The sequence below is a fragment of the Pezoporus flaviventris genome, unplaced genomic scaffold (genome assembly GCF_033815535.1).
Source record: "Pezoporus flaviventris isolate CSIRO_AGI_PZ_B2104156 unplaced genomic scaffold, CSIRO_AGI_Pfla_v1 ptg000066l, whole genome shotgun sequence".
Lineage (NCBI taxonomy): Eukaryota > Metazoa > Chordata > Aves > Psittaciformes > Psittacidae > Pezoporus > Pezoporus flaviventris.
Window position 1 is genome coordinate 20,719,928 of NW_026892614.1, and position 24,044 is coordinate 20,743,971.

General features: G+C 42.4%; 2 protein-coding genes across 9 annotated transcripts in view; both read left to right on the forward strand.

Annotated features, from left to right (window-relative positions):
* The window catches only part of GRM1 (glutamate metabotropic receptor 1), a 183,362-nt gene extending 172,468 nt beyond the window's left edge, over positions 1–10,894 (forward strand). For 3 of the 8 annotated variants that reach the window (XM_061471473.1, XM_061471474.1, XM_061471475.1), the window contains exon 9: positions 9,900–10,894. In XM_061471473.1, the coding sequence (XP_061327457.1) occupies positions 9,900–10,731 (832 nt within the window). In that variant the 3' untranslated portion in view covers positions 10,732–10,894. Of the gene's footprint in view, positions 1–730; positions 770–1,778; positions 1,864–9,899 lie in introns of all 8 variants that reach the window. The other 5 variants (XM_061471478.1, XM_061471477.1, XM_061471480.1 and 2 more) reach the window with 5 other exon arrangements.
* A 7,574-nt stretch (positions 10,895–18,468) lies between these two features.
* RAB32 (RAB32, member RAS oncogene family) overlaps positions 18,469–24,044 on the forward strand; it is a 55,532-nt gene continuing 49,956 nt past the window's right edge. The window contains exon 1 of the mRNA XM_061471483.1: positions 18,469–18,622. Coding sequence (XP_061327467.1) covers positions 18,475–18,622 — 148 coding nt within the window. The 5' untranslated portion in view covers positions 18,469–18,474. The remainder of the gene's footprint in view (positions 18,623–24,044) is intronic.

Below are 24,044 nucleotides of genomic sequence, written 5' to 3' on the forward strand. Positions count from 1 at the left end.
TGCCTGAGGAAGCAGGCTTTTTCTTTCACATAGGAAGATTTCATAACAGACCTACAGACGCTCAAAGCTTGGAGAGCAAAATGCTCTGAACTCACTCCAGGAGTGTATCTGAGTAAGAAATAAAACAAGGAGGGGAGCAAGGGATGCAACTAAGTAAGCCAGAAGAGACAGCAAACCACGGTAGCTGGTGGATGATAGTTGGCAAAGCTGGTTGACTCAGAAAAATCCAGGTCCCAAGCAGTGCTCCAAAACAAAAGTCTTCCACATTTTCCAGGGTCCCTGAGCAAGGCTCTTCATGGCTGTGTGCCTTCTGTTGTGCATACAGCACTCTGTGTGTGCGAAATACATTTCGAACTGGATTTTTTTCTCTCTGATAATCAACTGCATGTTGCTACTTGTTTTGTAAAATTAGCTCCCGTGGACTGAATAAGCTACTAATTTCTGACTTTTAAAAAAAGCGAGAACATGAAGTAGAAAGCTCTTATTCTGTCAACAGATGAAGAAAATGGGAGGCCTATAGAAGTGTTGGATATTCTGTATAATCGAAAGCTTAATAATCTCTGTAACTTTAATAGGGTGTGTATGGTAGCTAAATTCCTAATTATGATTGCCTCTAAATTGTCAAACCTCAGAGATCTCATTACACCTGTTAAAGAAGTCTAGAAACTTCAAAGTGAGTAGATTTACAAAATTGCTCAGCAGTGTCTTATTTGTGTTTTATTCATAATAGTTCAGAAGTCATCTCAAGGCATCTACCTCTCCAAAATGGGTATGCATGTATTCTGTGTACATCATGCTGTGCTCCCGTGCTTTAGTATGTGGTGAGAAGAATGGCTTGTTTGGCTCATAAGCAGCTGTACTGAGTGTGTAGTACCTGCACATACCATCCATGGATCTGTTGTTTTGAGATAAACAAAAGTCTGGCAAGCATGCACTATGATTGTTTAATGGGGAGAAATGCTGAATTTTGATTTGCATTTTATTTGCAATATAATGACAATTTTGTTTTGCAGAAATTCATTGATACATTCCATGTGCAAAATTACCTGAGATTCTTGTCAAAATGCGCGCGTGTGTGTTTATATTTTTATTGATTTTGAGGAAGGCAAATGAGAGTTTGCATCCCCTTGACAGGGTAAGGAAAAGGAGAAAAATAAAGTGCAATTTGTCTTACATTAATGGCCAAAACCACAATCTGCAATCTCTTTTTGAATTACTCCTGCAGATAGAGCATCAAGGAGACTATTCATTCTGCATCTACCTCAATAAAGCCAATGTTTCCTGGAAAAAAAAAGAAGCACATATAGTGAAATTACATATAATGAAAGATTGTGACTATTCAGCTGCGGCTCAAAACTAAAAGAAAGAAAATATTCAGGAAAGCAGGAAGCACAAACTTCACTAACAAAACCTTTTGGCAATACTACTGTAAATAGAATGGCAGATGTGCCTTTTTCATCATTTCACCCTCCATTGGGAATACCAGGAAGAAGTCCCTTTGACAGCTAGATGCACATCTGCCCTTGCAATCTGGTATGTAAAGTGCATCAGGGCTCAGCAAGGAAGCAGGAACGAATACCGTGAACCTATTTTAAAGAGTAATATAATCAAGAAGAAATCTATGGGGAAGTTGAGGTAGCAAGAGGAGAAAAGATGGGAAAGCCCACAATGGCCCTTAGGGGTAGGTCAGGGACAGGCACCCTATTGAGTGGTATAGCCACCATGTGTGCACATGTGTATAACCACTCACTGGGTGTCTTTTTCTTTTCAATCTTCAGGAAGAGGCAGCCAGAGTTCTCGCCCACCAACCAGTGTCCGTCGGCACATGTGCAGCTTTGAAAAATCCCACACTGCAGTGAATGTGTAAGAGAAGCTGCATGACAAAGAGTGGTTTTACCCCTTGCTTTCTCTTTCTCATTGGTTTATCATGTCTAATGATGGGACAAATGTGTTGCATGCCATTAAAAATGGGAAATTTGCTTATGTCCCCTGTTTTGCACAATGCCTTAATCGGATTGTCCAGATGTGATGAAGAGGACACTGAATATTTTTTTTTCAGCCTTTTTTTTTTAAGACTTCAATTTTATTTGTAAATTCCTACATCTTTGCAAATGCATCCTTTTTTTTTTTTTTTGTACTGATTTTATCTTCTTTTTCCATTTAGCCGTTTTTTTTTCTTTTTCACAGTTTTTCATGGAGATGACATTATCCTGCATGCCTTAAACAATCTAGTGGCTGTCTCACTGCAAGACACCTTTGCTGTGCACAGCTCTTGCTAACTGGGCTTGTTAGTGGATTGCTGCTGCAGAGCCAGCAGAGGGAACACAGAAAACCCTGGTTTGGTGGGATTTGCAGAATAGGGAAATTGCAAACAGGCACATTTAAATGAAACCAGTAGAATGTGGCCTAGGAACAGTCTCCCTGAAGTATCTTTAAGCAGTAGCAGAGAAATTTTTCCTGATATAATTACTGAAAGATGTTCAGATTCTGGATATTCCTTGTTCAGTGAACAACAGCAAAATTCAGTTTTTCAGAAACAAGAAGTGCAAATACTGCCCTCCCTGAGCACAAACCCTGTGGAGAAAACATACTAGCTGTTGCAGAAACAGAAAGGCCTTGCTTCATTTCTTCCAGGAGGGATTTATGCTTGTTTCTGTCTGATAAACTGCAGATGTGAAACAGTCTTGCTCCCTGCCCCAGGGAAGGTTGTGCAGTGATGAGGAGGAAAGCTGCCTGGGATCCACTGACACAGCATTTTGAGCAGCAAGGTTTCTCTACAGCCAGAGATGCTGTGTGGCGACAAAGCATTCTAGCTCTGTATATGCCTCTGACAGCCTATGCTATTTGCGGACAGGTAGCAATGATCCTAATTCAATCAAATATGCCACTCTGATTAACAGATCAGAAGAAATGCGCACAATGCATCATGTATTTGTAGAGGTAGCGTTTTTTACATGGCCTGTGCAGCAACCATTTGCCACCGTGAAAGGCAGACTTTACAAAGGCAGTGTAAAGAGCAGTATAAAAATTTTGTCATCAGCCTCCAGCCTGACAACAATATTGCCCTTCTTTTCTGATCTGGAACAAGTGCTGCAGATTCCTAGGGCATAGATAGCCAGTTGACTATCTGGAAAGACCAGTGATCAAAGGGGAGTCCAACACAGGTTGTACCTCTAGGAGGCAAAGGTGAATGCAACAGCTTATATTCAGAAAGCATGGGCACAAACTGTAAAACTCCTAAGCAGTGGCAAGGCTGAACTTACTGCTTTTTTGCATGACAACGCTTGGGATTTCTTTTTTCAGTTTGGAAAAAAAATCCTCATCCACATGAGCTCCTCTGGTGGGATCCAACCAGTCAATGGGGTTTCAAATGCTTGTGGCAGCTGCAGATAAGAAAAGCAGCAGAGGTTTTCAGAGCTGCTGAGCATGGAGCTTGCTTGCATCACTGCCCCACAAGCTTTCCTCTCCCTCCAGCCCGGTCTGATGCTTTCAGAGGCCTGGCAGCACTGCACTGTGGCCAAGGGAAGGGGACATCCTGCATCAGTGTCTGCCTGAGCTCCCTGTGGCAGCCTAGCCCAGGCTGAGCAGTAGGCATGTGTCTGTCATATCACCAGCTGCCCATCACCACTGCCTGGCCTCATGTCTGAGTGTCAGTCTCCAGAACTGCAGAACTGCAGCAGTTTGTGAGCCTGAATTTTTCCTAAGGAAAATCCAGCTGTTGTCTCCATTCTCTGTATGATCCTGGAGATGTTCAGAAATGCAGAATCATGAAAATATAGAATCATAAATATTTATTATCATATTAAAAAAACTCAGAAACATCAGCTTTGCTTTCCAGGGCTCTTTTCTTCTGAAGGTGCACATTTGTTACCATGGAAACTTTGAGATACACCCAGAAAAACCACAGGCTTTACTAGCTGCTTTATCTTCTGCAGCATATTAGGGAGAGCTGTACATTACAAACAAGAACCTCATGACTAAGCTTCCTGTGGCAACTGGGTTAAGCTTGCATCCAAAATGCTGGCATGTTAAGGCATTTCTGATGGCTCTTCAAGCACTGTTTAAATTGTTGGGAGTTTGTTTCATTCCCAAGTATATGAGAGAATCTGACAAGTTAGAGTGGGAGAAAGATCGCATTGACCGCTGCCTCTGCAAGGGCTGCACACTTTTTGGCATCAAATATGCAGAGCAACAGGCTTTTACCAGTTCATTAATAATTTATTGCTGCTCTAATACTGCTCTGACTAGGAAATATTCTGGATTTTCAGTATAATTTGTCCTTTTGTAATTTCATCTAGGGCTCTCACTTGTGCATCTATATGCTATGTAAAATACCTTCCAGACTCGGTGCTAGCGCCTTGCAGATGTATGAAATCAAACAATATAATCAGCTATGTTAGCTTTCTCTCACACACTCTCTTCTGTCTTGGATGTTGGTTTTGGTTTTTGTTGCCATTCTGTACACAGCTTCCAGTTTCTCAGTATCTTTCTGGTAAAAAAGTGGTGCCCCAAATCATTTTCCATCACGACCACAGAGGATTACAGAAAGCAAGGAAAAACCTCCAACCATCTTGATTACTATTAAACTGTAATCATAGGAAAGACCTCCTAATCTCTGTATAATTGTGTGGTGCTTTTGAGCAGAGAACACAGAATTCATGGGCTATATTTATGGTTTTATTTTATTCAAAGCACATTAATTAGCTTTTCTTATTCAACAGCACCTCTAGATCTTTTTCCATGGCATTTCTTTTGCTACAATGTGTTTTGAAGGTTGTTGATCTTCACAGCCTTCCAGTCCTACAGACTATTTTGTCTTAGTTTCACCCACCTACACTTTCACTAAATTAATTTCATTCTATCATTTTCTTCCTCTGTTCATAAGCTTTCCAGGTCCCTTTGCTCAAAATACTGTAATTTGCAGTTTTCACATTCTATTAGCTGTGCTCCTTTTTGATCCCATCTGAATAAACACTTTAGTTCAAGTACTGTCATTGGCTGCACTGTCATATATATTGATTCAAATGTGCAGCATGAGACACATCTTCAGATAACACATATGTGCTTCTCCATTGAAATCAGAGCATCTATGGTGATTTGCACCATGCTTTTTCTGTGCACTAACTTTAAAATCCTTTAAAAAAAATCACAAAGGTGATCCAGTAGGATGTATTCATTCTGAATAATTGGTGGGGTTTACCTAATAACAAACAGATTCAAAAATTATTCACTAGTAAGAGCGTTTTCTAATTTCACTTTGATTTGCAGGTTTCTGATCTTCATTACTTGAACACTGAAAGAATTTGCTTGCTATTTGTGACTGTTTATTATCCTGAACTTAGTATTTATCTATTGGAATAAGTTGTTTTCTCTAAGCAACACAATAGTAGCTATTTGATTTTTTTTTTTTTTTTCAAAATACTTAAAGACCAGAGTGGTGAATCAAAGATTTTTTGCTAGTAATTGGATGGATGACTGAAATGTGCCATAGCTCCTATATTTCACATGGTACTTAAATTTTATAGTAGCAATTATAATGCTTTTATAATGCTGCCCTTTATACACATTGTCAGTATAATATTCTTTGTTGAGCTAGGCAAGTACATGTGGTACATGCTAAAGTTGTAGGACTTCAAATATGTTGAGGCATTACACTTAATGCCCACGTGGCCTTACTGAAATGGAGACAATAATAGAAGAGACCTTATGCATACCAGCAAAGCACCCGCAACACACTGCAGTGCGGGTGCTAGTATTAAATTCAGTTTGTTAGCTTGGGTCCTAGGAACAGTGAGGCTGCAGCAGGACAGAGCTTTTCCCAGGCTCATTACTGCTTTTTATGTGACTGCAGGGTTGGAGAAAATTTGTGGATGGCTACCTGCACTACTGTGGGCAAGGCAGAAATTCCTCTGCTGGATTCCCTAAGATGGCATCCATCAGCAACTGCTGTTTGGGCTGGGATAGGTTTTGACCAATGCACAGGTGCTTTGGATGGTGGCTTTTGTTTGCTTCCTTTGCTTTAACCTCAATAAGAGACATACCACTGTTTAACTATTTCATGTGGTATCAATTAGAGATTGTTATGCATAAAATGTTCAAGACAAAAAAGACAGGTTCAGGCACACAGGACTGAGAGTTCATCTAATTCTCCATGACCAGACATGTCCTATAGCTGTGCAGGGGTATTTTGGACCACAGTCTCGGACCTGGGTACATCAGTTCTTTTAAAGACTTTCTGCAAGTAACTACTCAGGACTGAAGCTGTTTTTCAGCTTCCTTAGTGTCTATAATCATAAGCTGAAAGTATTTGAAAATGACTGCCCCAGAGTCATGCAGAGGGTATGTTGTAAAAATCGATGCATGTATTAAAAACAACACTTTGAATTAGAAAAAATAGCAACAGATCCCGTCATGGAACTAATAAAAATTCACACAAGAAATATACTTATGCCTATTTCCCCAAAATATGGAAACCCTAGACAAAACTGTGGTGAAAATTGAGAAACAGCATTTAAATTTGAGGAATGTCATTGCCTACAGAGAAAAAGTAAACCTATCTTATGTAGGAAATCCAAGAACCTGTCTGAACATTTAGACTAGATGCGAAGATTTGAATAAATAGCACTTGAAGTGCTACACTGGGTATACACAGCTACAAACCTTAAGATCCCTTGAGGCTCCAAGGAGTTCACTTCTAGGCAGTAAGTGTGAAGTCTATGGGAAATTGCATAAAGAAGAGAGAAAGCTAGGAAAGGCAAATAAATACTTGATGAACATGAAATATTCCCACCTGGTCATGTGCAATTGAACATCACATTTTCAACACCTCAGCTGTGATCAGGTTTGGTGCCCTCTCCTGCCTTTGTGTGAAAAAATCAGCCCTTCTTCCATTATATCAGGCAGATTATTTGGATCTTCACCTTCTCCCATGGATGCTTCCTTCAAAAAAAGAAGATGACAATCACTTAGCAAATGGTGACCATGCATCCCACATGCAGTCAGGTTTGTCGTCATCACTTGCACAAGTGAGCTGACTCCTGTCTCACTGAGACCCACTTCAGGTTTGAGCTTTTCCAGGCCCATCTTCACTTTTTGTCTAAATGTCAACTAACACCGTTCAAGATGGCTGGTGTTTGTTCCAGCTTAAGAGGCCTTTTTCTTGCGTGTTAATTCTGTCCAAATGTGTAAATGTCATTGTCGCCACATACCAGCTGCCCAGCAAGACAGGGCACAGGTATTTCTAAGATGGTCTTGTCACTCTGTCTCAAACATGATATATTTACAGGCTAATGATGCATGGACACAGCATGTTGAGGGAAAGAGCTGGAATGAGACTAAGGAGAACAGTAACAGAGATTTCCCAGTGGAAATTGCCAGACTGACCTTATAGAGAGCCACTGTAGCTCAAAAGCTGTTTGTCACAAAGCCATCAGAGTCATGAGGAGTAAGGTCTGACAAGCAGAACCAAGGTGCTTTGGCAGCACCAGCCTTCCCCAGTAACAGAGAAATCCTGATTAAGTGGTTTGTTCATGTTTGGGTATTGCAGTCCCAGCACAGTTTAAGTATGGTCATTGACTTGGGCTTGCTTAAGTACATAATGGAGATCGTTACGGAATAAAGAAGTCAGAAGAGCAGAATTTCAGAGTGAGGTGGAGGAAAATTAACTGAATAGGAGGAAGAGCTGAAGACAGAGGTAGTAGTTCCTTAAAATATCAGTGCTTGCCTTTGATGTAAAATACAAAATCTTGGGAACAAAATGAGATAGGGACTAAACAGATGGTGTGAAGAGAGATTCAAAAGTGAGATGATGCACTGGAGCTAGATGTAAAGAAATAAATGATGCAGAAGTGGACTTAGCATAAGAGACAGCAGATAATCATTATGGTTTGGTTTGCTTTTTTGTTTTATTTTTTTTGTTTGTTTTGGTTTTTTTTATTTTTTTCTAGAAAAGCCCTTTGCAGTATTTGTAAGCTCTAGCATCAACAACATACGAGACCATTTGACTTATTTTCCTCTCTACAAAAAAAGACTTGTTTTGAAGTTAAAGCAGACAAATGTGTTCCTGTGTGAAGAGTTTGTAGATGCTATGTTAAAATATTACTGCAAAAATCTTTCACGCCCAACAGTTACATTCATTTGCTTATCTCTATAGCACTTCAAAAAATGTCATACCACATCTCATTTTGATCAAAACAGAAATGCTTTTAAACCTTCATTCTTATATTTTCATTGATCAGTATAATATAGAGGTTTCATTCTTCAACTGGGAACTTGATGTTTTTCCCTGTAGATTAGAGATCTAAATCCAAATTGCTCCAGGTCCTACAGATTACATGCCTTGGGGGGTTATGAATATTTTAGATGGGCCCTTTCTTGTGAGCCAATTCCCACAGAAGTGGTGAGTCACAGGTCCAGTGTTTAGAGCCTGGAGTTGGAGATGAACTTCACAGCTTGGATCCATCTCAGATTCTTTTTTTCTCCAGGAATATTTACTGCGCAGCTGGAAAGTGCAACATTGTCACATACATTTCTTTCCCACTTTGCCAGATTACATTATCTGTGTTGTATCAGTGTCTTCCAGCTCTGAAGGAGTCTTTAGATATTTTTATTTTTTCTTTTACAAAATTCAACTGGGAATTATTTACTCCCTGAAAAAGAGAAGTGCAGGAGACTGAGCAAGGAAAACCAGAATACTTAGAACAATAGTGCAGGCTGTATGCAAGGGGAGCAGTCACCCTTGATGCGTGCAGTAGCAGGAGGCAACACAGCTGTGCCAGCCTCCCACCCAGATCGCCTCCCACCTGCACTGAAATTACAGGGTCTGAAATTTAATCCTTTGTTTACTTCTGCCTATTGAGGGATGAAATCCTGAGATAAGGCTGCTGCGCATAAATCATCTCAGAACTTCTCTCCCTCCCTGGTTTCCACCCGGGTATATTTATGTGTATTATAATTTGTGAATGTTTTCTACTGCTCGACCTGCAATTAAACAATTGTTTGGTCTTCTTAAGTACCGCTCAGCTTCCTGTCCCACCAAGCTGCTAATGAGGTATCACTGCTTCAAGTGCTGCTCCCTGCAAAGGTACAGGGAAATGCAAAAGAACTACAGCTCCTCAGGGACAGACCTGGCCCTCAGGTCCTCACGCAGCCAAACAGCCCAGCGTTTTGATGGGATCCAGCCAGCACGCAGAGTCAGAGTTCGACTCACCACCATTGTGTCGTTGCTTGTTCCTCCACCCACACAGACCAACTGTTCTCAGTCCCAGCATTTTATACTGGTTTGTAAATATTAGTTGCTCAGGAAGCAGTGTGTTTGCCTCCTACCTGATGGAGGCCCTTGGCGTCCTTCATTTCTGTAACAGCTAATCTCTTCTGAAGTACAAAGCGGCGACAGGGAATAAAAGGGAAAAGAGGGGTTAGCAGCAATTCCTCTCCCTACCCAGAATTCCAAAGGCTATGGCTGTGTGTTGTTTTTCTTCTAACAGTATGGAAATGTTTCTTATAAGCTGTAAATGAGGCTTTGTCCTGGGTTCTTAATGAACCCAGTGCTTTCTTAATGAAAGCACTTCCTGTGACTTTTTCCCCATTTTTTTCTCCCCCCTGCAAAGTAGGGTTAGCAAACCTAGATACAGCCGGCCCTCCTAGAGTCCTTTCCACAGGCTAGGCTTCCCAGGCTGGCTATAGGGTGGGTAACCAGAATGGAGTAATTGCCTTTGGATGTAAATCACAGTAATTGCTGCTGTTAAAAGGCAGTATTGTTTCTGGGAGGAGATAAAGAACTGAGGGGGGGAGGCTTATTAATGAAGCAAAGCAATCAGTATTTTTGTAAGCTTGTTTGTTATACTGCCCATGTCTGCGTAATGTAAATGAAAATAAACCCATCTTTATTTTATTCATAGTTCTAATGGAAAGTCTGTGTCATGGTCTGAACCAGGTGGAAGACAAGCTCTCCAAGAACACACTTGGCACAGACTCTCAGTGCATGTGAAGAACCAGGAAACAGGGTGCAATCAGACAGCGGTAATCAAACCCCTCACTAAAAGCTACCATGGCCAAAGCAAGAGCCTGACTTTTACTGACATCAGCAGTAAGACTCTGTACAATGTGGAGGAAGAAGACAGAGAGCCCGTTCGCCTCAACCAGCCCAGCAGCCCCTCCATGGTGGTGCACAGGCGGGTGGCGACGACCCCTCCACTGCAGGACACGGCAGAGGAGACCCACCTCTTCCTGCCCGAGCAGTCCCCCAAGACCCTGCCTCTGCAGCCACGGTCTCTCATGGACCAGCTGCAAGGAGTGGTCAACAAGATTGCCACCGGCATTCCCGACTTCAATGCTGTCCTCCCCACGACTGGCTCTGGGAACGGTGTGCGGCCCCCATACCAGCCCCCGCCACCGCAGCAGCCATCCCTGTCCCCTTTCCCAGCGGCTGCCTTCAGCGAGGAGGCCCTGTCTCCCCCGGCCGAGGAAGCGGAGAGTGAGAAGCTGAAGCTCATTCAGGAATACGTCTACGAGAAGAACCCAGAGAAGGAAGACAAGGAGCTTGTGACCAGCAAACTGACTCTGGAAGACTCTCCAGCACTGACACCCCCATCCCCGTTCCGGGATTCGGTGGTTTCAGGCAGCTCCGTGCCCAGCTCCCCGGTCTCGGAGTCGGTGCTCTGCACACCCCCAGATGTGACCTATGCCTCTGTCATCCTGCGGGATTATAAGCAAAGCTCGTCCACCCTGTAGACACTGCAAGAGACAAGACGAGAAGGACTTTGGCAGCTGCCCATTGGGAGGTCCTGGGGAGACAAGTCTCCAAGGGCTGGAGGGAGAATGCGCAAAGTCACATATGACAGGGCAAAAACTTCATCCTGCACTTAAATAATTAAAAGGACACAAAAAGAAAAAATTCTGTTCTGAGGGCTCAACATTCTCTAGCTGTTAAAACTGAAAATATTGTACTTTGAGAAAAAGATAGGAAACAATAACAAAGCACAAACCCAAGAGACAACTCCTATAGCAAAAAATGAGTAAACACACAGGAAAAAAAATCACACTTAGACACACCTTCTCTTGGCAATGCTTGAAAAGAACTCTGGGAAGTGTGACCTGGAGAGGTCATTAGCACATTTCATGATTGCTGCCCATCTGCTACAGAAGCAACACACCCAGGATCTGGAAGGGCAGAGTGTGGTGAGGGGGAGCAAAGCTACTTGTATATGAGACATACAGGCATAAATATTTTTTTCCTGGTGTCTGTAGGTAGTATAACTGCATGATGTGTTTGGGGGAGAGGACCTGAGACAATGTGAAAGCACATGGCTCTTACTGACTTTTGTCTGAAGAATTTGTTCTTCATACTAAGCTGCTTTTTGGGGGATCTGGGCTTTTAAAACTATGATTGTGAACAGAGTGATAACTATGATCAAGTTAAGACTCAAGAGGTTTCTGAAGAAAGACTTTGCTGTAATATGATAAGGACTTAGAAAAACTGCCCTTTTGTATAAGATTGCAAACCATGTGGCTAAACTGTTACACAAGATTTCCTGTAGCAGAACATTATTTATTGACTAACTTTTCATAATGCAACATATTTGCCCTGTGATTACATCTTTCCTTTGTGTTACTTTGGAATCAAATACATTTGAAATAGCTGTATATTTAGAGCAACAACTATTAGTCTGAAAGAAAGGCAATTCCATACCAGGGTTAGTCAGTCTTGAAGCAAGAGAGTGAGAGTACGTTTGTGTTTCTGTATGCGTGTGTATGGTATGCGTGAAGTGTAATGTCCAGTAACTACTACTGGAAGATTGTCTTATATACTATGAATATTTTTATGTTTAAATCATGTTTTATATCACATTGTTACAAATATTCAATAGAACTTTGGAGGTTTGTATGCTGTGCTAACATTTTTTTTTCATATATGAGCTGAAACAGTTGCTACCCTTAAAACAGGGTGCTTTGTTTTGCAGGTATTTTATGAAGTAGAAATATGGTATTAATAACCAGTGCATTGAGAACTTGTTATTTTACATGTTTGCAGCAAGTGTGGTTAATGAACAAAAAAAAGAGAAAAAACAAAAAAGAAAAAAATCTCATTTAGAAATCTTGCACATGCCAGTATAAAGGTGAGACAGGAAGAGTAATTCAACTATTCTGTTGCTTCAGATAATTTAGAATAAAATTATGTCCAGACAGGAAATTTTATCAGTGCTTAATGTGTGCATAAATTCCAAGGTTTTTTTTAAAGACAGTTCTTTTAATCTCTTTATGATGTTTAGTTGCATGTTCTTTCCATATGCTTTCACATCTTCTATTTAATACACACTATTGTATCTTAAAGGTCACTTCTAAGCAGCTGTATTTCTGTCATTCATTCCTCCTCCTCATGTGTTTCCTAGAGATGGGCCTAATCCAAAGCTCCCTAGTAGCCAGCATGTTCAAAGTCCAGGCCTAATTGCTATGGCTTGAACTTAATTATACTTATCATTACCCTATTTATAAATGTATATATTATACAAATGCAGGACAGGATTTTAGCTGCTATGAACTTTGATTGTGCTGTTCAATTTAGATGAGGATATGTCCCACAGTTCTACACTTTATTTCCGAAGATATTTTTAAGGAATCTCTTCATGTTAAGCTAATTGCAAAACCTGATTTTAACCATGCTTCTTGTGAGTGTTCTATCAGGGTTTTTCTGAATTCAGCCTATTTCCACTAATTTTCTTTCTTTCCACATGAATTTTAAGAAATCCTGTTGCCAGTCGTCAATTCCTCCCAAGATCCAAATCTCTTTTTTTTTACTTTTAATTATACAGTAGTGGTATTCAAAGGCCTGGCTGGTGCTCAAAACCAGATGATAGAATCTTTTTTCCTCATCCTGTTTTTGTGATGTTTGCTCCTTTCAATATTACTAGTGGTCAATTGCTATCATTGTGGAAAGCATGTGGAAAGCATGAAATTATTTTGCCCAAAGATATGGTCTTTGTCAGTAGATTGATGTCTTTATAATGAACTAAAGACAATCGAGAGTTAGTTGCTTGATTTTTGTCTGTTGAGCCTTTTAGGGGGATAATTTTATTGTTGTTTCTGCTTAAGAATTTAAAAATGCTGATTACTCATTAAAGCAATGAGAAAAATCTTATTTTCTTTGCTGATCACCACACTGGCACTGATTCTACCTTCTTATAATCTTTGTATAAGATTTGTTGTGCTGATTCCAAAACTATACATTGTTAGTAAGCACAGAACTGGTACAGGAAGCTGGTCTTTGAAGAAATTAGGTAGATAAGAAAAAGAAACATAATAGATTTGTATACATGGGGAGACAGCAATGTGGCAAGGTACTATACTGTTTTCATATGCGTCTGTTTTGAACATATTAAGCACTGATTTTATTACTGCAATGTAATTATATCATGAGTAGTTTACTCGAAATTCAGTATATTAGCTTTTAGTTTGTAAGTGTTAAAACTGGAAACATACACATACGTATATATATCTAAAGCGCAAAAACTCACCTGCTGTACGTAGTTGTATGAGCTATGAAGCTTCCTGTAAAAGTTCTTTCTTTTGGTCTGTCAGATGCTTGATGAAAACTGCCTTTTTGTCAAAATGATCTTGAAAATGCTGTAAAATAAATATTTTCTATTTATTATTTAAAAATAGAATGCCAAGATTGATAATTTTTTTCTTCCCAAGTAGAAAAATAGTCATGTCTAACAATTAATTGCTCTAGGGCTTTTCAGCATCATGTATGAGAGATGTTGGGATGCTCAAATTGAGGTAGGTATTGATTAGATTGTGGCATATGGGTGAGACGTTGGAGGGTTGGAGGATTTTTATTTAGAAAACAAATCCCAGCTTTTTGGCTTCCTAATAAAATTCAGGAGCACTGTAGATACGCATTCAGGCAGACATGTTGTAGAAGAGAATTTGATGGGAAATGACAAGAAATTTTGCTTCTCAAGGACATGGTTAACACCAGCCCTTCACTGGAAATACTTCATGTGTTTGTGAGATGTCAGCTTCTTCCATCATGGAAACTCAAATATGCTTTTTGGCAGCTATGAGTAATAGGCATTTATCCATCCCAGGCATCTTTGCCTCCTTCCTTTACTGCCTCTGTATAGAGTAAAGTACTGGGATTCTTGCCTCCATTTCTGCAACTCACAAACGTTGTGGCTTTTTGGCAACTCCTGAACTGCTGTGTGCTTCAGCTTGGGGCTCAGTAAGATGAGAGTATAAATGCTTTTTCTGGAGCACTGCTGAGATTTTCAGACCCAAGTGGCACTAAAGATAGAAAATCTAGCTCTTTTTCTCTTTATACTTGTGAATAGGCTTGCTTCTAGGGGCTCCTTGGTTTGAGTATGGCCTTGCAAAAGCCAACGTCTGAGGAGCCAGTCCTCCTACAAGTACTGCTCTGGTGGAGTACAGACAATGACCTTACGTTCAGCAGTAAGTACCAATGATTCAAAAGTTTGGTCTCTTTGCTTGTAGAGGTGTTTTTGGTTTTGTTTTGGGGTGGGGTTTTTTTGTTTGTTTGGTTGGGGTTTTTTGTTTGTTTTTTTTGAGGAGGTTGTGGTTTTTATTTTGGTTGGTTGGTTGGTTTTGGTTTGTGGGTTTTTTTTCAATTAGAATCTAGTCCATCTATGTCTTAGTAAAGATTCCACTGATCAAGTGGACTTAATTACAAAAACTTCTTTAGGGTAACACAGCAGCTACTCACCTCAGAGCACCCAGTGCAGCATTTCACAACTACTAAAAAAGCCCAACTAAAATAGCTTTGCAGTGGGTAACTGGATGGCTGGTCCAGGACCACAGAGCAGCAAAGTAGCTTAGCATACTTGAGCTGTAGTTTACAGCATCCTGCCAAGGACAGTGTTGGCAACTCCACCAGCCTGATCCATGCATATCTGCCCAAGCTCTGCTTAGTAAGATAGATCTCTGGACCCAGGCTAGTGTGTCACGCCTACTTTGCATGGAGTAGGTGGCTACAAGAAGCAAAAGGTAATGGAAATTGGGCCCCTGCAGTTTTATTCGTCACTCTTTAGGGAAAAACGGAGAAGCAGGTTGCAAATAGCTGTTCTACACAATGTCTGAGTGGCTGCTAAAAATATTTCTTACATGGGAGTGGGAAAAGCGTGGTTTTGCAGATTGTATTGTTGTGGCCGTCTTTTTTCCCAAATAAATGAGTCACTAGACACTTGGCAAGTACCTGTCTGCAAATCACTGGGAAGGAGAAGCAGACACTATAGTGAATATCAAGGCCTATTTTTATCTACATGAGTCTCAACAGGCATATTAGCAAAAAGGGAGGTAAGGAATGTCACCCAGCCAAGTGTGTGGTGCTACTACAGGCCCCATATCTGGGCCAGCCATTCATTTCGGTGAACCCTGAAAGCTCCCAGAGATGATAGATGAGAGGAGGAGTTACTGGTTGTCATTTCCATCTGCATCTATCCAGCTCAAAAAATCCAGCAAGGTATTCTTTGCCTTTGCTAATTCAACTTGTGTTTCTCAATAAATAACACAAAAGGGGACTGCTCCCCACCTGAGAGAACAGGTCACTCTTTGGTACCACGAGAGCATGTTATCTACTTGGTTTCAAAGGTGGGTGTAAGCAGTATATCTCTACAGAAGTAAAATATCTTAGTGAGTTTTGGGTTTCCATAACCAAAAGGCCTCTAGGTAGGTGGAGAAGCAGCTGGCACAGATATGAGTGCAGACAGAAAAGAGTTTAGGAGTGGTTTGTATCTATGACATTCAATCCGCCCACTTATTTATTGCACAGCATGCAATATGTAGGTGGCATGAGATCCATTCCCCCACCTACACCGCGGTATGGTGTATGGGGCTCCTACTTCCATGTGCTGCTGCTCTCAGTCTGCACCGGGAACAGGTATCTGTGAGACCTGCTTGCTGGAAAGGTGATGTACTTGCAGGACTGGATTGGGGTAGACAAGTCTGTGGTTAGCTCCTTCCAACTCCGTTTTCCCTTACACAGGGTGTCTTTGAAATGCACCGGGAACATATTTTCCTTGCAAGCAGCACCTAGAGATATGGGATTTGAGTGCTGTAGAAGGGCTGTAAAGAAGTTAACAGTTTAACAAGAGCTGTTTCCCAGCTCCCCTCCAACTGATTGCATGAAGGCTGAGGTGAGACCAGTCCCCCACTACAGCTAAGCAGACCTGTCAATCCTATGCCCCTACTTTGGAGGGTGCTGAGCCACTGCTTTCCTGAATGCCCAGCCACAAGTGCTGGCAAACGCCTGCGGTGGGCGTACACTCCCTGAGCATGTGCTCAGTGGAAAAATCACACCTGCACACCTGCAGCTCAAACATAGAATCATAGAATCTTGGAATGGTTTGTGTTGGAAAGGACCTTAAGATCACCTAGTTCAAACCCCCTGCTGTGGGCAGGGACACCTCACACTAGACCATGTCACCCAAGGCTCTGTCCAGCCTGGCCTTGAACACCAACGGGGATGGAGCATTCACAGCTTCCTTGGGTAACCCATTCCAGTGCCTCACCACCCTAACAGGAAAGAATTTCTTCCTTATATCCAATCTAAACTTCACCTGTTTAACTTTGAACCCATTACCCCTTGTCCTGTCACTACAGTCCCTCACGAAGAGTCCCTCCCCAGCATCCCTATAGGCCCCCTTCAGATACTGGAAGGCTGCTATGAGGTCTCCACGCAGACTTCTCCAGGCTGAACAGCCCCACCTTTCTCAGCCTGTCTTCATACGGGAGGTGCTCCAGTCCCCTGATCATCCTCGTGGCCCTCCTCTGGACTTGTTCCAACAACTCCATGTCCTTATGTTGAGGACACCAGAACCATACACAGTACTCCAGGTGGGGTCTCATGACACCCCTACTGCTTCCAAGCTGCTGGTGCTGGGAGGTCTGAGCACCAGACCTCCGCTGTCCTTAATGACACAGGGAAAAGAAAGAGCAAAGGAGAGAGAACAACTCGGCTTTATCTCCCTTACAAGAAGGGCAGGCAGGGCTGTGCTGTGGAGCCAACAGTGTAGACTTGAAGACTTCAGCTACAGCCTCTGTTTAGGCAACATTCCAACAAACCTGAAGAGTTGGCCCTTCACTCTTTTAGTCGATCCTGTTAGTTAACCCTGAGATAGACAAACTGCAAAATTATCAAAGCAAAATTCTTAAATACCACCATTGGGATTGATGGCTTTCGTGGAAGCTGAATCTGAGCAACGTTTTCAGAAACTTACAGTAAAGGAGGGTTTTAATATGCTTTTTAGACTTTAAAATGCACTGATAAATAGATGTCTTTTTATTTGGGAACAAGACAAAAATGAGTGTGTTTTAAGTAAAACAATTCAACTATATTTTAATAATTTGGCAGGTACAATGACAGTCTTTTTGTTTTGTTTTGTTTTGCTTTTGGATGGAAGGGGGAGGGAGTGTTGGTTTGGGGTTTTTTTTTCTGCTTAAACATAATGCCAGGAATACCTAGAACATTATTAACTGTGCCAGGATTTTCATGTGCATCTGTGCAATGCTAATTTAGAAACTGAAGCCTTTAAGTGCTGACATCCTCAGTGTGTATGATTCAGTGCTCAGCCCTATATTATGTCATTTTCCTTGAAAAGCTGGTCCAGAACCTGTGCTACTAACTTTTGAGTTTCCTGAAGTTTTATTTCCCACTCCAATCTCCATTTTGCAGTTGTAAGCATCTTTGGCTTATCTCTGGTATTGCTGCTGCTGCTTGTTACTCTTATCATTTAGTGCAGTGTGTTTGCACCAGCCTTGGCCCAGCTGCAGGGTGGAAGTGCCTCTCAAGCTCTAATTCTCCAGCAGTGTTGAGAGATTTTCCTTCTGAGCTGTATTTCCCTTCTTGAGAGGAGGCTATGCTGCATGACTTGCCCTCCATCCTGCTGTTTGTGGTTGGGTAATACGGTTGTTCATTTGAAAAAATCATACAATAAGAAAGTTTTGCCTTCCTGTTGTCCCTGACAGCAAAGTTTGCACAGTTCCATGGGCCCAGTGCCAGGGCAGACTGGTAGGAATCATGCTGCTGGGGACAAACTTGGTTCATCATAGTTTGGCTCTGAAATTTGTTCCCAGTTCAGCTCTTGATACATTTAGCAACTAAATTATCTATTGTCAGTAACACTAGACAATGGTCTGTGGTGAAACACACAAAAATAGAACAGTTCTGTTTGGCACGGCTTGTGAGAACATAACCTTGAAAATAGGGGAGTTAACTCCACTGTTAGCAAAAGGGAGTCTTATACCAGTTGCAAGACACATGAGGTAATGGTCCGTGGTGGCTTCTGCCCAAAAATCCCCTAAAAGTCCTGCAGTCAATTTTGGAAATCCCCAAACAGAGACCTTTTTGTAATAACTGCACAGTCATAGCAAATAGCCATAACTGGACACTCCTTCCGATGTAGACTTGCTCCCTATGTTGGGATGAGTGTACACTTTCACTAGCATAAAAGCCCGAGCCTCATGCAATGTGGGGAGGCATATCCTCATACCACTCAGGTCAACGTTGCCTCTGCAGGGATGCCCGCTAAGGTTGAGCCTGCCACCCTGCACTGCGGTGATGTCTCCCAGAGCTGGCTTCCTGATCGTCATCACATGGTCCTTGGGGTTGGTAAGATAAACACTCACCAAAAATATCTGTCACTGCTTCTTTTACCCTTTGCCGGTTCTTCCTATCTTTTCCTATAGTAATAAACTAGTTGGGTTTTTTATCCATTGTGTCTTGCCTCTCTCTCTCAACCTGGAATCCTCAAACTCTGAAACATAGTTGGTGATGAGGATGGGATTCCGGGTCTGAGAGATCGTAAGAAGCATTTTGGGATAACATGAGTGGGGCTGTGTAGTGCAGTGCACAGCTACCGGATTGCGCCATGCCTTGGTTGCTGTTCTTTGTGATAGGGTAGTGTAACCATGTTTAAAAAGAAGCTGCCCTCCGATTTGGCTCCTGGCACCCTGCTAGTGGAATGACCAGGATGGACACCTGACCCGCAGAGTATGCTGTGGGATAGGTGAGAAAACCTCTACTCAGGTGGGGCTGAAGCCATGGAGTGAAAAATGTCCCCTTGATCTATTGAAGTACTGGGGAGAGTTTGTGGAAGTCCCACAAACAAACCCCAAAGAGCTCCTGCAACACGCTGGGTGCATGGGAGGAGCCCTAGTTTGTGTGTTTAAAGTAACATGGGGGAGACTCCAAGAGCTAGCGGAACAGGTAGATCAGTTGAAACAAGAGTTGATAACCGAAAAAGCTAGGGGGTTAATGCAACAGCAATCATTAGCTGCCACCCAAGCAGTATCAGGGTGGCAGGAAAACCTAGAGAAATTTGCCACATCATATGCTCTGCAGACCGCACAGCAACGGCAGAGATGCCCAAAGCCAGGAGTGGATATGGGATTGCAGATATGGGCAGTGGTAACCCAACCAGACTGAGATCCCGAAACATGGGATGGAGACATCGGAGTACATCGGATAGTGAAGAGGGTGGAAACAAATGGGAGAAAGGTCTGGAAAGAGCCTTGGGCCGTGGCTCCTCCTGTGGAGTGGCCAGGGTGGATGCAGAAACCATGGAGCACATTGTGGGATAAAATAGAGACTTGAACTAACGTAGGACCTGAGCCATGGGGAGCTAAGGACCCCATGGGAGCGTTAAAGTATTGGGGTGAGTTTGTAGAAATGCCCCATACCCACTCAAAGAAGCGACCAAGTCATGCCGGACACATGACAGGCTGCTTGCCGCTTGCCTACAAAGGGATGGTAGATAAGAACACAGAGTTGGAGCAACAAGTAGTGGATTTAGCTTTTGGGCTAGAAAGGGTTAAAGCAGAATTGCTGTTACAGAGGCAGGCATTTGTAGCCACTGCAGAGCAGGGTGAGAGACTTAGGAGAAAAAAAATGGTGTCACCTTCACAGAATAATACACTGCCTGTGTCGCCAAAAAAAAAAAGCGCAATAAGAAAGATACAAGGATACGAGGGCAGTGGGGCTATGGGTCCATGCGCTTGTGTCTGATCCCAATTGGGACCCAGACACATGGAATGGAGATATTTGGGGTACCAGTGAGTCAGAATCAAATACTGAAGCCGAGGCAGACGTGAAAAAGGAAGGAGTCCGTGCAGCTCCTGTGTTTAAAAGTAAGATAATCACCGAGGCAAATGGACAAGTAAGAACAGACCAACTGACAGACTATGGTCCTGAGGCGATTAAGAACTTATTGGATAAATTGAAGCAGAGGCCGGGGAGAAACCCCAGAACTGGCTAGTTTGCCTCATGAAGGAAGGAACAGATACTGTATTGCTAGATGGGATGGATGAGAAAAAGCCCATACTACTATCAGCACAAGGAAACCCCATTGAACAAGTGATTGAAAAGCTAAACCAATTAGGGGATTTACTGGGGCTGGGCTTGGACAAAGCTGCTCATGATAAGGGGAGAGTAGGATAGGAGGAGGTAGATACATTAAAAAAACAAACCAAACTGCAAGCTGTCCTGTTCTGGCCGTATGGATAATTAAAGAAGAAGAATTGCTGATAGTGCACCAGGGTCTTGAGCAGGACAGGGAGTGCTTGTGTGCATGCGTGCAAGGTTGGGCTGGAAACAGCCTGAGGAGTGATTGTTTATAGAATGGAATTTATAGTGACTGAAGACAGTGATTGATGTAGTTTCTGTTTGGCTTCATAGCTCATATCTAAACCCTCTGGTATTCCAGCCGGCCGCCCATGTGGCTGTTTGGGCCTGGAAGCGTGTGCCTGGATCGAGGAGGGGGAGACTACTTCTTTCCTGGATGTTCACCAGGGGGGTCTCAGGAGCCCTGTGTGTCTTTTACAGACCAGTTGGACAATGCTATGCAAATATATACAGTGCTGTCTCTCTACCTGGAATCCTCAAACTGAAACAGTGTTTGGGATATTGGTCTACCCAGGGGTATTTCAAAGCTGCATAAAGGAACTGGGTGCCAGTTTACAATTGACACAAGTGAAAAACTGGGCATGGAAATCCTTTAGATACCCTTGAAAACTCAGCCTGTCTTTCTCTCCATTTCAGGTCTGGACACAAGAGAGAGGTGTATAAAGACATGAGGATTTCCATAGCCTTTTTATTCTCTTTCCCAGCTCCATTGCAATGCCAATTCACTCTTGCTCATTCTTTTCCAGCCTCTTTCTACAGCATGTACGGCACAGCTGTGGAAATTTCACCATTTAGTTTTATAGCTTTGGCTGAGATCCCTCATTTTTTTGTTTCCACTTACCTCATGATCAGTTTTAAAGGAAGATTTTGGAGGTCTGTGAAAGCTTGTGGAATAAAAAGACCACACAAAGAGAAGACACAACACACACATCAGCTGGGGTAACTCAGGTGCTGCAGCCATACAAATCATCAAATAAGGCCTCAGTTCACAGTACAGTTAACCCCCAAGAGGACAGAAATGCCAGAAGGTGTAAAGAGAACTAGTTTTCCCAGCAGGATCCTTTGAGTCCCAGCTCCAGCATAATGTTGTGTTATCTGTACCACCTGACAACACTGCAGTACCACCATTTGCGAAACACTCAGAGCCTTTTCCTTCTTATTGCTGGGGTTTTTTTTGGGGGGGAGAGGTACCGGCCTCTTCAGTAGCCACTGTTCACAGACCTCTCTCCACTTCTTGTTACCAACACTTACAAAATATTCAAAGCCTTTTTCTTCTTCTTGCTGCTTTTCAAGATGGGTGTCATCATCTTCAGTGCAAGGCACACCCTGTCGATAGCAGTGGGCAGTGCGCAGTGCCAGAGCAAGATCAGGACCTAGGGAGTGAATGAGCTTCCTTGCACAGCGCACTGCTTTGAGACATTTTATGTGCTTTCCTTCTGCATTTAGAGCTCTCTAAGCAGTGCTAGCTGCAGGAGCCTCAGCGCCTCTGCTCACAGCAGCATGAACAACATGCACTGGTAAAAAACACCACAGCAAGCAATATTTTTTACATTTCAAACTCAATTCCTCAGCTCAATTGCCAGGACTTTCCCTTGTCTTCCTGTCACAAAAAACTTTGCACCTGTGACACAAAGAAGCAAGTTTGAATGAAGAAAAAAGACATTTTTCCATGCAAAGACTTCTTGGTGCTAAAGGCAGGTAGCCCTGGAACAGTATTTTACAAAGGCCAGGCACATCCCTCAGCAAGACATCTCCCCTATGCACAGGAGACAAGGTCCCCACACTGACAGACAGTCGGGTCAGATGGAACCCTCACAGGCCCTTCAAGACAGGTAATTTCACAGGTACTCTTCACCAATGCAACCAAGACACAGGTGAGGGCAGTTTAGGACAAAGAGCTTTGAAAAAGGCAAGCATGGGCAGTTCCTCCATGTCACCCTCATTCAGGGGGCTCAGGTCAGGGTGTCTGTGTGAGCATAAGACTTGCTGCCATGTCAGAACATGCTGCAGCTCATGTAGCCCTTTTGCCTCCAGGCCCTTCTGAGCTCCAGCCCTGGCTCTTCCCAGTGGTTTCTCTCCTTCCCTGGGAAAAGATGCCTGTAGGGGTTTGTGGCACTCTGTTTATTCTGTTTGCTTGCTCTTGCAGTCTCTGCTGATGCATCTTCATCTGGACTCTAAGCAAAATGCAAGCTGAAATCTGAGCCAATGCTTGCCCCTGCCAGTGGTTTGCTGTCACTGTCCCGTTTGGGAAGGGAGAGCAGCAGTGCCAATATCCAAGGTGTGGGTGTTGTACATACAGCACACAGTAATAGAAACAAAGAAAGAGAGGCTGCATGAATGACCCCTGTAAGTTGTTTCACTCTGTCATCTATGAAATCCTGGTGAAATCACAGAACTCCAGAGTTGTGACTGGGCTGGATGGGAGAAGTAGTGCACTCTGTCTATCAGACCTTTTTGTCTTGTCCCTGATGGGCCAAGCACTGATATCCCTGTCAGTTGTGGATTTTCTTGAGTTTGTTCCACTGTCACAGTGGATCACACTGGAAAAGACAACAGAAGCAAAACAGAAAAGAAGAAGCCCTATCGGCAACAAATGCATCTGTCAGCATAAGGAGCTAATTCTTAAAAGAGACGTATTGGTTACCAAACTTAATAATTAAAATATTCCAAGCTATTTCAGGATTCTCCTGCTAATGCTGTAGGCTCAGTCCAATGAAAGGGTAAGAGTAAAGCTTAGCAGGATATCGTAGTGTTGTTGTAATAACACTATGCCAAGGATTTCTCCATCTTCTGCTACTTGAGGAAATCTGAACTATTTTAAAATTTTTAAGTGATGCCCAAACACCCAAATTTCACAAGGGTGATTAATGTCAAATGACCAGGACAGAGGAATCAGGGTCCAGCTTGTAATGTAAAAGTTATAGGATATATAGTGACAAAAGGTGTTTTTCTTCTGCAATCCACATTTGAAAGTATCACTGCATCTGTAGAATTCTTCAAAGGAAACTTGCATCACTTCCTACATGGAAAGGTCCACTCAGGCAGCAAAATACTTATTTAGTTTACCATAACGCAAAAATTAAGCCTCCTGCAGACTGAGAGGTATACGTAGAAATTGTATCACAGCTCTTAGATCAGCTGTTGCACGTTATGTACTGCTTTACCTAAAGAAAAAAATGGAGAGGATTCTCCAATTATAAGCATTTTCCTAAGTCCTTTTGCCATGTTTTCTTCTCTACTAAAGCAACTGCATTTAAAGATGCAGTACGTAGGCTTTCCCATTGCCTACCTAGGGCTGAACACCTGATGTAGTGAGCTAATGGCTGACTCTAATCATCCAGTCAGGCCAGTTTTGCTAACTTTTCCAAAAGGCAGCTCTCTCATGGGGAACTCATATCTGCCATGAGAGGCTAGTATGTGTTTAACCAGGTTTAGACAAAGGAAAATAATCTTTAACAGAAGACAAAGGAAAATAATCTTTAAGAGTAGACTAGGTATTATTTATTTCTTTTGAGAGGAATTCCCTGCATAAACTCATTTAGAAGGTACACCTGCTATTGTATCTTTTCCTAGAAATACTTAATTCCATGTTTTTCAGCAAAAGATCAAAGCATGTTTGCCCTACAGAAAG